This window comes from Haliaeetus albicilla, chromosome 14, assembly GCF_947461875.1.
Source record: "Haliaeetus albicilla chromosome 14, bHalAlb1.1, whole genome shotgun sequence".
Lineage (NCBI taxonomy): Eukaryota > Metazoa > Chordata > Aves > Accipitriformes > Accipitridae > Haliaeetus > Haliaeetus albicilla.
The window spans coordinates 23,961,142-23,973,923 of NC_091496.1; the positions used below are offsets into that span (position 1 = coordinate 23,961,142).

Genomic DNA, 12,782 nt, shown 5'->3' on the forward strand with positions numbered 1-12,782 from the left:
TACACCAAGTGTCAGCTGTACTAAAGGCAGCCACCATCCCACTCAGCAGTCATAGTTAAGTTATGCAGAGCAAGGTAGAATTTTTCAAGAATATATTAGATTAACTGAGTCTACAAGCTAATGGACAGCTTTTGGGAATTCAGCACTATTTTTACATACTCTTGACCGTGTCAACAGAAGAAACAAGGTATCCGCAGCACTAGGGCTCAGTGACCTGGTGCCTGCAGGAGAGCAGTTCTGTGCTTCCCATGCAGTTAGTTGTCGCAATGTATTCCCATTGGTGTTTATTATAGCAGGGGACAAGACTTGCTCCTAGAAAACCTTTCTGCTCTATGTTCTTACTCAATGTTGTAAAGGCAGTAGCATTCCTCAAAAGAACTCTGAAACATAAACAAAAAAATAAGTCTGAAGAATATGGGATAATCTAATTCAAATGTTAACATTTAAAAATAGATATAGTCATTAAGTTGGGAACTGAGCCAGTAATGGTCCATCTGGTTTTATAGCAAATATAGTGCGTGTTTGGTTTTTTTTTTTCCTCTTGAGACTAAATTAAAATGTATATTATCATATTCTACATAGTCATTGATACACTAAAGTTATTTTGCTAAACAATGAATTGCAAATCTTTAAGATGAAATATTGTTTTATATAGGAAAAAGCAAGTGGTAGTTGTTAGAGAAAGCTGTGGAAAAGTTGGATGTCACTGTTATTTCAGAAAATAATTGGGTTTTGATAATACTGTACCCCAGTAAGAGTGGAGAAGTACAAATTGCAATTCTTTTACATTATGAATGTTACAACACAACGGATACTCCTAGATGTAGATGAGGAATAATAGTAAGTGAAAGTATCTGCAGGAACTCAATGCATTTAGACTAGAAACAGAAAAATGTTCTGGCATCTAATTAGAAATGCAAACATTCATAAAATACTAAATTAAGTGTGTGCATGGTTGCTGTGTGTATAGCAAATCAAGTTATACTGCTAGCTTAGAAGTAACAGTAATAAAAATTATTCTGCCCCTAGAGCTGAATACTTATGGAACTGTTGTGTGATTTAGCTACAGTTAATATTTAAAAAGTATTAATTCAGAGAAAGACTCCAGAAGGAGCTCTTCAAAGGTTGGAGATGGATTCCCAGATAGTAGTGAATGGGTGGTGTTAGGTTGCTGGGGGCTTAAGGAGAAGATTTGGGGCTGCCAGGCATAAAAAAGGATCGAAAATGGGAAAGCAAGCTGTGCTGGGCGCGGGTGCTCAGGCGCTGGTGACGGGGGCTGCGGGGCGGGCGGCCTGTGTGAGGAGAGGCCGGGGCTGCCCCGTGCTGGACACAGCCGGTTCCAGCCGGCTCCAACCCGCCCACCCCGGGGCACCGAGTGAAAACGTATTTAAGAAAGGGCAAAAAGCTGCACGGCAGTGAGGAGTGAGGGGGGAAAAAGTGTGAGAAACAGCCCTGCGACACCACGGCCAGAGGAGGAGGCGGGGAGGAGGTGCTCCAGGCGCTGGAGCAGAGATTCCCCCGCAGCCCGTGGAGAGACCTTGGAGGAGCAGACTGATCTACACTGCAGCCTGTGGAGGACTCACACTTGAGCAGGATTATCCCAGAGGACTGCAGCCCATGGAAGGACCTACGCTGCAGCAGGAAAAAAGTGTGGCAAGGAAGGAGCAGGAGAGAAGAGGAGCTGTTATGAACTGACCACAGCCCCCCATTCCCCATCCCCCTGCACTGCTCGAGGGAAGAAGAGGGAAGGTAGAGATGTTGGAAATGAAGAAGTGAAGTTGAGCCTGGGAAAAAGGAGCGGGGGGACAGGTGTTTTAGTCTTTGTTTCTCACCATCCTACCCTATTTTTATTGGCAATAGATTAATTTAATCTTCCCCAAGTCGAGTCTGTTTTGCCCATGATGGTAACTGGTAAGTGATCTCCTTGTCTTTATCTCAACCCGTGAGCTTTTCCACCTTGTTTTCTCCCCTGTCCTCTTGAGGAAGGGGAGTGAGAGAGTGGTGGTGTGAGTGCCTGGTAGCCAGCCAAGGTCAACCCAGCACACATGCTGGAACTCTCCAGGTTTTTCAGACTTTCCTGTTCTTTGGGTTATAATAAAATGAGGATAAATCTGGAGAAGGGACCTTGAGAAACAAGTTTCTTTTGAAGATAAGAATCTCAGGAGAATGAAAAATCTCTTTAACTTAAAAGGAAGAACAATAATAACACATAGTCTTTATGGTTTCCCAAATGGAAGGACCAAATTAAAAAGTTTACAAAACTCTTCCTTTGGGTGGGAGATCTCATCACTGATATTCTTTCCTGCTTGATGTGCCACTAAAATCTGTAAAAGACTTCATTGTAAAGGTGCAAGTATAATCTAGACCTGTACAGAGCAGAGAACAGTATTTTGTTTTTAATGTAAAAGATTGATAAATTATTTCAATATTGATTTACTCTATTTGGACTTCACAGGCTGCCAAACAACATCTGTCTGTCAATGTAGTGAGCTTCTCAAACTCTTCATTTTGTGGTGGTGTCTGGTGATTGCTTGCTTATGCTAGACCTGGTCAAAAGCTATCAGTCTTACAATATCTGTATAGTATATAGATATATATATTTATTTCAAAAGTCAGGCTCTCGCCGATATTCTCAGCCAGCAATTGTAATAGATTTCTTAGCTGTGTTTATAAGGAACTGAAAAGATTAGCTTTATCTGTAGTAATTCAAGATATTGCCGGTGGTGAATGGAGGTACTTTCCTCTTGAAAACTAATGTAGGTTTAAAACTCAGGCTTAAAAGCAAAGAAACAAGCAAAACAAGCCCCATAAATCTTTTAAAGGTTTTATTTCCTTTGTTCATGTTGATGACAACAAAAAGGGTAAGAAGGAAATGAATCAAATGTAGAAAGTACTACTTTTACTGTTTGAGTAAATCATGAAAGGCCAGTTCTTGATTTGTCATTTGTCCAGCTGCTTTAACAAGACCTTGGGCACCTAGGGACTTTGAACATCATACTTAATTTCCAGCAATCAGTGTTTGTCTAAGACAGACATTCTTTCCAGATATGTAAAAACAATAAAGTTAAATGCACTGACTTTCAAGGTAATACATCTCTGAAACAACTAGGACAGATTTTTGCAACTGAGTTATTTGTGAAGTTAATCACTTCAGTTTCATAAATAGTAGAAATTTAGTAGGGAAAATGATGATTCACTTAATGAGTCCTTGCCTAGATGTCATTAATAACTTTCTAATGTATCTTCCCTATATATTTTCAGTTGGAAATATAAAAAAAAAAAACAAAACCAACAATATCAGTGGAGATCAGGAACACAGTTTGAAAAGTTTCTTATTTTTGAAGGTAGTTGTGATTCACTTGCTACTTTATCATGAAAATCTCTGGAACAGTTTTAATTGATTTGGGTTTTAGTGTAAAAATATTCACTGCTCAGTTAAATATTTCAATGTTGGGTTTTGGTTTTTTTACACAACCCAGAGTTATGTCTGCTTGAGAGGGTGCAAAATGCTCAATGATTGCTCTGAATTGCCAGGGCATGAAATGGCTCTTGTCAGAAAATTCTGTAGTTGCATTAGATCTGGCACAATCCTGCACTAATACATTCTCTTTCTGACACTGTGTTAATAGAATCATATAGCTTTAAGCTGGTACCTGCTGCAAGCATGGGCAGTGGAGCCACTGTATTTAATCCATATGGGTCTTTATTCACTATATAGATAGGCTCCTAGATATGAGGTACTGCTCATTCTTACATATGTTAAAGCTTAAAGCTGAAGCTTTGCACTGTGTTCACACTGAAAGCAATTGGTACTTAATTTAGCCTTGTCAGTTTATATAATCTATAATTAAATGTTCATCATTTTGATTACTGCATTAGACAAATGTTAAAACACTGATGAATGAAGTGGGTTTTCAGTACGATCATAAATTATTATTTATTCCAGAGAAAGTTGTTTTAACTGAGCATGCCTCAGCTCAGGGTGTGTAGTTTGGAATGCCTATACATGAAAATTCTATGTGTTGTGAAAACTGTTCAGGGAAGTACTTAAGGTCCTGCTTGGTACAACAGGCAGATGGGTTTTCTGTCTGCTGGAAGGTCTGTTGGAAGTGTTCAAAATTATATTCTAGCTTTCTTTCCTGAATAGTTTAAGAGTCTTAGAAATTTTAAATTTTTTAACAAAGATGTTTCTCTTCTCTCTCCCCTCCCTTAAGCCCAAGGACATCTCAAGTATTTAGCCTGAGTAAAAAACAGTAAATATAAAAGAAAAAGAGCCTCTGTCTTTGTAGTGTCCAATTACAGAGATTATGTGCTTGACCATGAAAGTTTTGGGACATTACAATGTGATGCTACTGCTTCCCCAAGTATTTCTCTTTTTTTCCTGCAGATATTAGTCAGTGTTTTCCATAGCGCAGGGAAGAATTATGGCAAGAAGAATCCTTGCTGCTGGTTAACAGTAAGGCATAAGAGCAATGCCCTGTTTTCCTGGGGAAACCTCCACCTAGCTTGTTCTCTTAGATATATGCAGTATATTCATATGTTATGTGTTGAATTAAAATCTTATTTTAGCCTACCTAGACACGCATGCGGAGGGTAACTATTTTATTTTTACAAAATATTTCTTAGAATCAAAATTAATAAAGGGTAGCATTTTCAGAAAGTACACTTCTAAAAACCTTGGACAGTTCCAGGTCAGCAGTTCTTCATGCCCAAAAAGAACCATAAATCAGATTCTTAAAGGTATTTTTAAGCCCTAAGTTTTATTTTTGTTTTCAGTTTTTATTTGATCTTGAGCCAAGTTCATCAACGTTCCTAGCCCAGAATTTGTTTAAAACTATGTAGCTGAAAAAACATTACTTTAAACTATAGCATGTGGGCAACTTCAATTAAAAGTCAATTTTTAGTAAGTAATAGCAAATCAACTTTAGAGTGCCAAATAAACCAGTCACAGGCTGTTGTGGTTTCTGATGGTCTATTTGGGAGGAAGCAGACTCAGAGTTAAGTCTGCAGTAGTTCTGTTCTTTAAAGTATTGTGTTCCGTTTTGTTTTTTCAAAATCAAAATATTGAGGGTGTATTTAAATTTTGCACAACAGAATAAAAACTGTTGTAGAGGTAAAGATAGTGATTTCATTTCTGAAGCCTAAAGATGGGAGTAATGTTCTTTTCCCTTCTGTATGGGTTTCTTTTTTAAATAATCGCTGTTTCCTATCATCTAATACTGAAGATAAATAAAAGTTTAAAAAAATTTAAAAGGAAATGAAAAATTAAACAGTTGAATAAATAGTTAATAGAAAGAAATCTCAAGACGGTTACTGTGATCTACAATTTACAAATGATGGCATTAAAGCATCTGTTTAGCCAGATGCTTCTGGTAGTTACTGAATGTTTGTATCTCTTAAGCGTATTGCCATGCTAGAAATAACAAGCTGTAATAAAACTTCTTCAGTTTGATTTTTTTAGAGGTTTTGGTTTGGGCTTCTGCGATATCTTTGTTTATATGTACATATACATATACACACACATAGGAGTTTGTGTACCTTTGTATTATTTTTCTTCCTGTGTTTTGTTGAACATATTTGGTAAGTTAGCTAGTTCAACTGCTTGGTTTTAGTACAAAGACACTTGTCTATTGAATGGCCTCGGTAATTCTTGAAAACAGTATTAATGTTTGGTGTAGTTTTGAAGAGAGAATAATCTGTTACAATCTTTTTTTGTGTGTATCGAAATGTAAGAAACAGAAGGCAATCTCTAATTAGAGGCCCTCATTGCCAACAGCATTGCCAAAAACCTTTTTATCTCTTTGCAGGGGAAAGTTACTGATTCAGGATAGTGGGTTTTCCACTTAAATGTTAGTCAGGAATACATATGTGATTGCCCAAAAGGAGATTTGTAATTAGATTGGTGCTTTCTGCCAAAGGAATTTATACAAGCATATTCGTTAGGAACTGCTGAAGTCCTCAGTAAAACTAAAATAAATGTTTAATCATTAAGTACTAAATGCCTTCCTACAACATCACTAACTACTAATCTAGAAAGCTTTTGTAGTAATTCTGGTTTTCTTATGATGACTGAAAAATGAATTTGTAAGCGAAGCTGTGGGTTTGGGGGTTTTTGTTGTGTTTTTAATATATATCTGTACACTGTGGAGAGACGATGACTTTCTGAGCATGCTAATGACTGATGTAACAGTCCATAAAAGAGTGGAAATGCTATGCCATTTATAAAAAGAAAGCTATAACCTGAAGAATGAACCTAAGCTGTCATCACAGTGGAGGAAACTTTAGGTTTTCAGTGACTGTTACAGGGCTACAAAACATTCATATTTCAAACTATTTAAAGTCAGGACCTAGAATCTTGGAGATCAGCATTCTCCACGTAGTTAATGTAACCTTCTACTGATCTTGACTTGGAATTTTACCGATTATAATATAGTCCTTGCAATAATAATGAATTCCTTTGGTTGCATAAATTTCTTTTCTAAAAAGCTGCTTCAACAAATAGTTGTGGTGTTTTTATGAGATGAAATAAAAAAAACAAGTAACAAGTTAAAGTAATTTTATTTTTAAAGAACAGTAAGGACTAGTCTGAAAGGATATAAGAAGCATGTAAGGCATACATCACTCCATACTTCCATTTAAACCAGATGTCACTTCTCTCTGCTTGTTTTCATGAACACCAATTCTGAGGTGTTACAAGCATCCTTACAGATAGCTGTCCATTGCTGGTGGTCCCTCCCATGATGTTAAGCCTGAGTGGAAATACCTCTTCATAATAGTAATAATAAAATATGTTAAAAAAAAAAAAAGGTGCAATTCAGAGTTCTGTGTAGTATCAACCTAAAACCAGTGCTTTTACTGAATCAATCTAGTTTGTAATTAAAAACTTTCTTTTATAGTATATAAATTTGCTGAACTGTGCATCCATTATGTCATATTTTTAATCCAGAGTATTACAAGTAAAAATTACCAGTGGTAAAATTTCTCTTCTTTAAGAAAAGTTAGTCAGTTTATCTAGTAAAGGAAAATTTACTCCAATATGTAAACTTTCATTAATTTTTTTAGCTTGGTAACTGAGGGATTTTGCTTCATTGGAAAGTATATTGTGAAGAATCAAAAGTTTGAGCAATCACATTTATTATATTGTTTCCTATAACACTGCGACATTATTTAAATTCAGCAATTCTGTTTAGAGTTTGACTTGTGATTTGTACAGAAAAGTGATTCAATCACTGAACTATAATGCAGCTATGGAAAGCAGAAAGCAATTTTCACATTCCAGCTGGAGAAGTAAAGACAGGTGGCTTTTTATTTTTTACTTTCAAAAAGGACTTGCTGGATGAGGATTTCTTTAAAAGAAAATCAGTCTTCATGCTTTGTTCTTGAAAAGTTCCATTTTAATAAGGTTTTTTGTAGAAATGATGTTCTGAGGTGATAGTTAAGAATGGAAGTCTAAAATCACAGACAGAGAACCTATATTATGTAGAAAGTGTTCCCCGACTATATAAAGTAAGTATAATATTTTATACTACTGTGAGTAGGATGATTATTAGTCTTTTGAGTATGCTAATTACACAGAAAATGGAGGGAGTATGTTAACTTTTTCCCCCTTAAATAAGCAGCTGCACATGCATGAAGCTGACTAGGTTATATAATCACAGCCTCAAAGATTAACCACAATTTTAATGTGGAATGTTTTTGTTATTTGACTCTTGATTCGTATATTGGATTATATCATTGCACTGTAACATGTCATCCTGTATCCTGAAAGGATTGTAACTCTGAACCATATGTTTTTTTCCTCTTAATTGCTCATTTTGCTCATATTGCTTTGCAGCTGAGCTGTTAAGTTAACCTCTAGAATTCATACCCAAAGAAATACAACAATCCGTCTTTGGATTACAGTAGTAAATACTTGCAGTTTTGTCAGCTACTGACTAGACTTTATTCACGTCTGCTTATCCTAGCATAGAATGTCAGAATAGGTGTTATATGACACTTGACCTTGTGCCTTTGGTGGGAGTGTGCAAAAGAATGATGCTTAGTAACTTCTGAGTGCATGAGAATTTATCATTACTGAGGTTGTGTAAAAATCTTGGGGAGGAAGAAGAGTGGTGGTTTTATAGAAATACTATAGGTTTTTATATCTGTAGGAAAAGTAGTTTTATTTTTCTTGGTAAGCCATCACTGGATTTCTTTTCAACACTTCAGTCGCTCAAATCGTTAAAGAATTTAAACTTTTAAGTTTAAATGATAGTTAAATTTAAGGCTGTGTTTGCTGGAAAGAGCAGAATATTTCTTTTGAGGTCATAGGCAGTTGCACGTACAAGCATGGATTTTAATCCAGTCTAATGTATTTGTCTTCATGTTTGGGGGGGAATCTGTTCACAGAGTTTACATATGACGATTGTCTTCTTTTGACTGCCTTCCTGTAGTTTTATGTAAGGCAAATCTGTCAGTTTTAGTAGATCGATAGTATTCTCTTTCAAAGCTGTCTAGCAACAATTTATGTGTCTGTATGTTTATAAAATGCATGATGGAGATTTTATTGACTTTATTTTAGCACTATGACACCTTTGTTCAGTTCCCAGACATGTAAACTCTGGTTTAGTGTCATTATCACTAACTGCCTTGTAGAATTATAGCTAAGGGAATTTGGGGTTTTTGATTTGTTTGGATTTTTTTCTTTTTTGTTTGGGGTTTTATTTTTGAGAGTTGAGAAGTTGTCTGTCACGGGCAAAACAGATTTGACTTGGGGAATTTAATTCATTGCCAATTAACATAAACATTTAATAACTGTTTCAAGTATTGAGAAACAAAGAAGAGAAACATTTAAATGCTTAGGGAAAACACCTTTTCTTCACCTTTCCCAGGCTCAGCTTCACTCCAGACACCTCTCCTTCCCCCTTCCTAGTCTCCACTCCCCTTGTTATTGTTGCAGGTTATGCTGCGTCTCTTAATGGGGCAAAGGGTGGCACAGGACAGTGGGGTAGGTAGTAGGTAGCAGCTTCTTTTTGCTGCTACTTGTTCCTTACTGGGTGGTTGTTGTTGTTGTTTTCTCCTTCCTTCCCCCACTGTACCTTCCTTCTTAGTGGTGTCCTCTGCTCCAATGTGGGTTCCTCCATGGGCCTTAGTCCTTCTGTGGGCGTTTCTGCTGTGGCGTGGGCTGACCCACAAGCCACAGTCATTTCGACCTTGACCGTCATTTATAGACTTCCAGTGTTTAATTTCACTGGTTGAGAAAGCTCACACTGTCAAACAAGAAGGTTCTGGTCAGTTGTTTCACATTTCAGTTTTATATAGTCAGTTTCTGTAGTTTGTTCAACTATCAGCAATACAATTAATAAACAGGTTTATTTGTTGTTTGATAATTTTGCTGCTTTACTGTTGACTCGATGCCTGCTGAATTATGATCATATCTTTGCTTGTTACTTTGAGTTTTATATCTTGAACAGTGTCCCCATTCTTGGTACCTCAAGAGAATGGGTGTAAGTCTTCATGCAACTTTGTTTCTAAGAATTACAACTGCTCTCTTTTTACAGAGTTGAGATTCTGTTGTTGGCTGTTACCAAAATGCAATGCAAAAATTGGCAAAGAACTTTTGGTTTAAATGGGGGTCCACAATAGTGAGATTATAGTGGGAGTAAATGGGTTCTGTACATAGAGGACCTGTTCCTGCTTCTAGACTTTATGTCTGCATTTTATATGCAGTGAATAACTTTTACAATGAAAACTTACATTCTTAAAATTGGATTGTGAAAGCAAAAATGTGAGTTAAAGTCGATGGCATTAGAAGATTGGAGAGTTGCTGAAGCATTTTGGGTAATTCAGATCTAGTGATTTACACTTTTTTAGTCAGAATGAATAATAGCAGAATCATTTAATTCATGATTCCAGTCTGAAAGCACTGTGCACATTGCAAACAGTTTAGATATATCCACTCTTTTCAGAGTACAGAAAAATGCTAAGAGAAATAGTAAATCAGTGTTATACTAGTGGGGAAAAGTACAAAACTATTTGGTTTAAAATTTTTTGCTACTCTTACCAATACTGGTTTTGTGCTTTCTCATTCTGACATCTAAGAATGGTGTGCTCAAATGGAAAACCAACAGAGAGTTCACCATTGCAAGAGTTCAAACTTTAGAAATTTGAAATTATAAATCATTGAGTACTGTTAATTTAATGCCTAAAAATTGTGCTTTTTGCTTGATGATCTTGCTAACTCTTTCTAAAAGCCAAAATTTTGTGTACGTAAATTTATCAAGGTTGTCATCAGGGTAAAAATCATAGGTTATGATGTCATTGCTCTACTGATCTGCTGAAAAAGTTGTAATTCAGCCTTGAACTTTAATTGTCAGTAAATGCTAGCATAATAAGTATAGAAAACAGAAGCCCTCTATCTTGATTGAAAGCAACTAGGACAAGATGTGTGGATGTTTGAGGTTCTAAACATACAACCAAGTTGATATTGGGTATTTGAAAAGTTGTCAGGCAGGTTAACCAGCTACCATGCTGTGAAAGAGCAAGTTTACTCTCACTCCATTTTTACATTTGTAAGGTATCTGAGCACACGTGCTTCTGTAAGCTGAAATGGAAAACACAGGTTTCATCTGCAAATACTGCTCTATTCTGGGCTGGTTTGCTCTGTCATATTTGTGTCTTGTTTTGAATTTACTTTTTAGGTCATTAATAGAAGCAAAATTCCATTAATGATGTTTAACTTCAAAAGGGCACATTTCAGATTCTTACTATATTTTCTAACTACCACAGTGTGACTGTATCCTTGCAGTATATATCTTGCATATTGTGTTGAAGTGAAAGATAAGTAGTTTATGCTTTAATTTCCTTTTAGAACTTGTAAAACTCTTTACCTCTTCAGAAGACAGTGCAAAAATAAATCTTAGAAAAGGATTGTACATATGGTCCCCATTTTATAGAGGAAGTAACTGAAACCTGAGAAAAATAGCATGCCTGTTGCAGACGGAAGAAAAAGTTTTGTGTGTTCCTGGCACACAGACCTGTGCTTAATCACCCATTTCATTTTCAGTTATTTGGGCTAATTATCAGCAAGATGGGCCACGCTTCAGTTGTTATGCTGCTGTAACTAAATAGACTTTGGAAGAGTTATACACATCATAGCAGAAAAAAATTGGCCATATGGTTTTTCATCCCAAGTTTAATATCTGTGTATAAATGACTCCATAATGCCTATTATTCATTCACTTTTATATCTTACAGATTATTGCTCAGTTGTAACACTTGTGGATCCATCAAATGTGAAGTTAACGTGCACTCTTTTTAATGGAAATCTAGATTCCCTACCAAAAATTTACAAAGTTGGAGATATTGTTCGATTTCATAGAATAAAGGTATGTACTACAATGTGGGTGGTTTATGTGCTTGCTCTTTTGCAGTGAGAGGACTGTAGGAGTAATTTAATTCTTCATGTACTGAAATTAACACGTGGAGACATTGGATAAAGCAGTTGATTGATAAAACAGCTATGGTTGTGGTACGGTATGGACAAAAAGAGGAAATAAACTATCAAATGTTTTAAACAAAAACAGAGCACTAAGCTGACATCTCTCTTTAAAAAAGTGTTAGATGTGGCTATGACAACTCCAGAACAGCATTATTTTTTTGGAATATTTGTTAAAATAGTTGGCAAAAATCACGTGGTAATACTTCTGGATCAACAGAATTTTACGGACATAAATGTGCACAATTTGTTCCTCTTCAAACTAATAGAATTGAGGGATTACTTTAGACCTTCTGTTGTGGAGCAGTTTAGATCAGCTGGAGAGTTACTCAAATAAATGTAATCTACCTGGGGTTGTTAGTGTGCAGTATGCTCTAGCTACTTCTTTGATGTTTTCCTGCCTCACCCCATATTTATCTGTATCAAAGGCCATGAAGGAAACAGTGTTTATAGCTTTGGCACTGCTTCTGCTGGATGTTTTTCTTATGCCTGCTGCAACTGTATAGGGAAGAGGAACCACACTACAGAGACAGAATGGAAGTCTTGTAATGCTGGACCATACTTAAAGAGGTATAGAATAGTACCAAAGACATAATTATACCATGTTACATATTGATTTGCAAGATAACCATACATAATTTTTTTTTGCTTAAAATAATTATAGCAGAAATGAGTAAATGTCCTGAAAGAGGCCAATTAAAAAAAACTATTTGCATATTTGAACACTCTTGAGAGATCTAGGAAATTTAGGATTGTACAAAAGGATGATGAAAGGGATAAAGATGAGTAGTACTAAACATTTATGTTTTGATACGCTGTAGCAGGAGAACAAAATGAAAAAACCCATGACAATAAATGTAAAAAGTGGTAAGATTTATCCAGTAATTAAAATTTGTACCACTGAGATTGTTAAGAAAGAACTTGTTAAGATTCAGAAACAGTCTTCAGTTATTCCTGTATAGTATAAATATTTACAGTTGAGGGAGAAATTAGCTAACCTATTCTGGGTTAGTATAAAGCTTCCATAAGGTCATCTTTATGTATAATTAGAGTGGAATGAAAATGTATTTAGATTTTGAAGCTTGTGTTGCTAATCAATACCTGAGATGTGTTGTTAGTCTTGGAAGTTCATTGATTTGACTTCAGATGGGATAGTCTTATGCTATGTTTTAACTTCTCTCTTAATCCAGCAGGGTGGGTGTTACACATATATACCCATTTCTGAAATTCAGTGGAGGTAGAAACATGTTTATTGCTTCTGAAATCAAAATACATATTTTATAATATATGTGTGAAAAAGGAGAAA

The 12,782-nt window shown here is 35.8% G+C and overlaps 1 protein-coding gene across 4 annotated transcripts in view; it reads left to right on the forward strand.

Annotated features, from left to right (window-relative positions):
- The window catches only part of POT1 (protection of telomeres 1), an 82,599-nt gene that overhangs the window by 26,317 nt on the left and 43,500 nt on the right, over positions 1–12,782 (forward strand). For all 4 annotated transcript variants that reach the window (XM_069801988.1, XM_069801990.1, XM_069801989.1 and 1 more), the window contains one exon: positions 11,236–11,366. In XM_069801988.1, the coding sequence (XP_069658089.1) occupies positions 11,236–11,366 (131 nt within the window). The remainder of the gene's footprint in view (positions 1–11,235; positions 11,367–12,782) is intronic.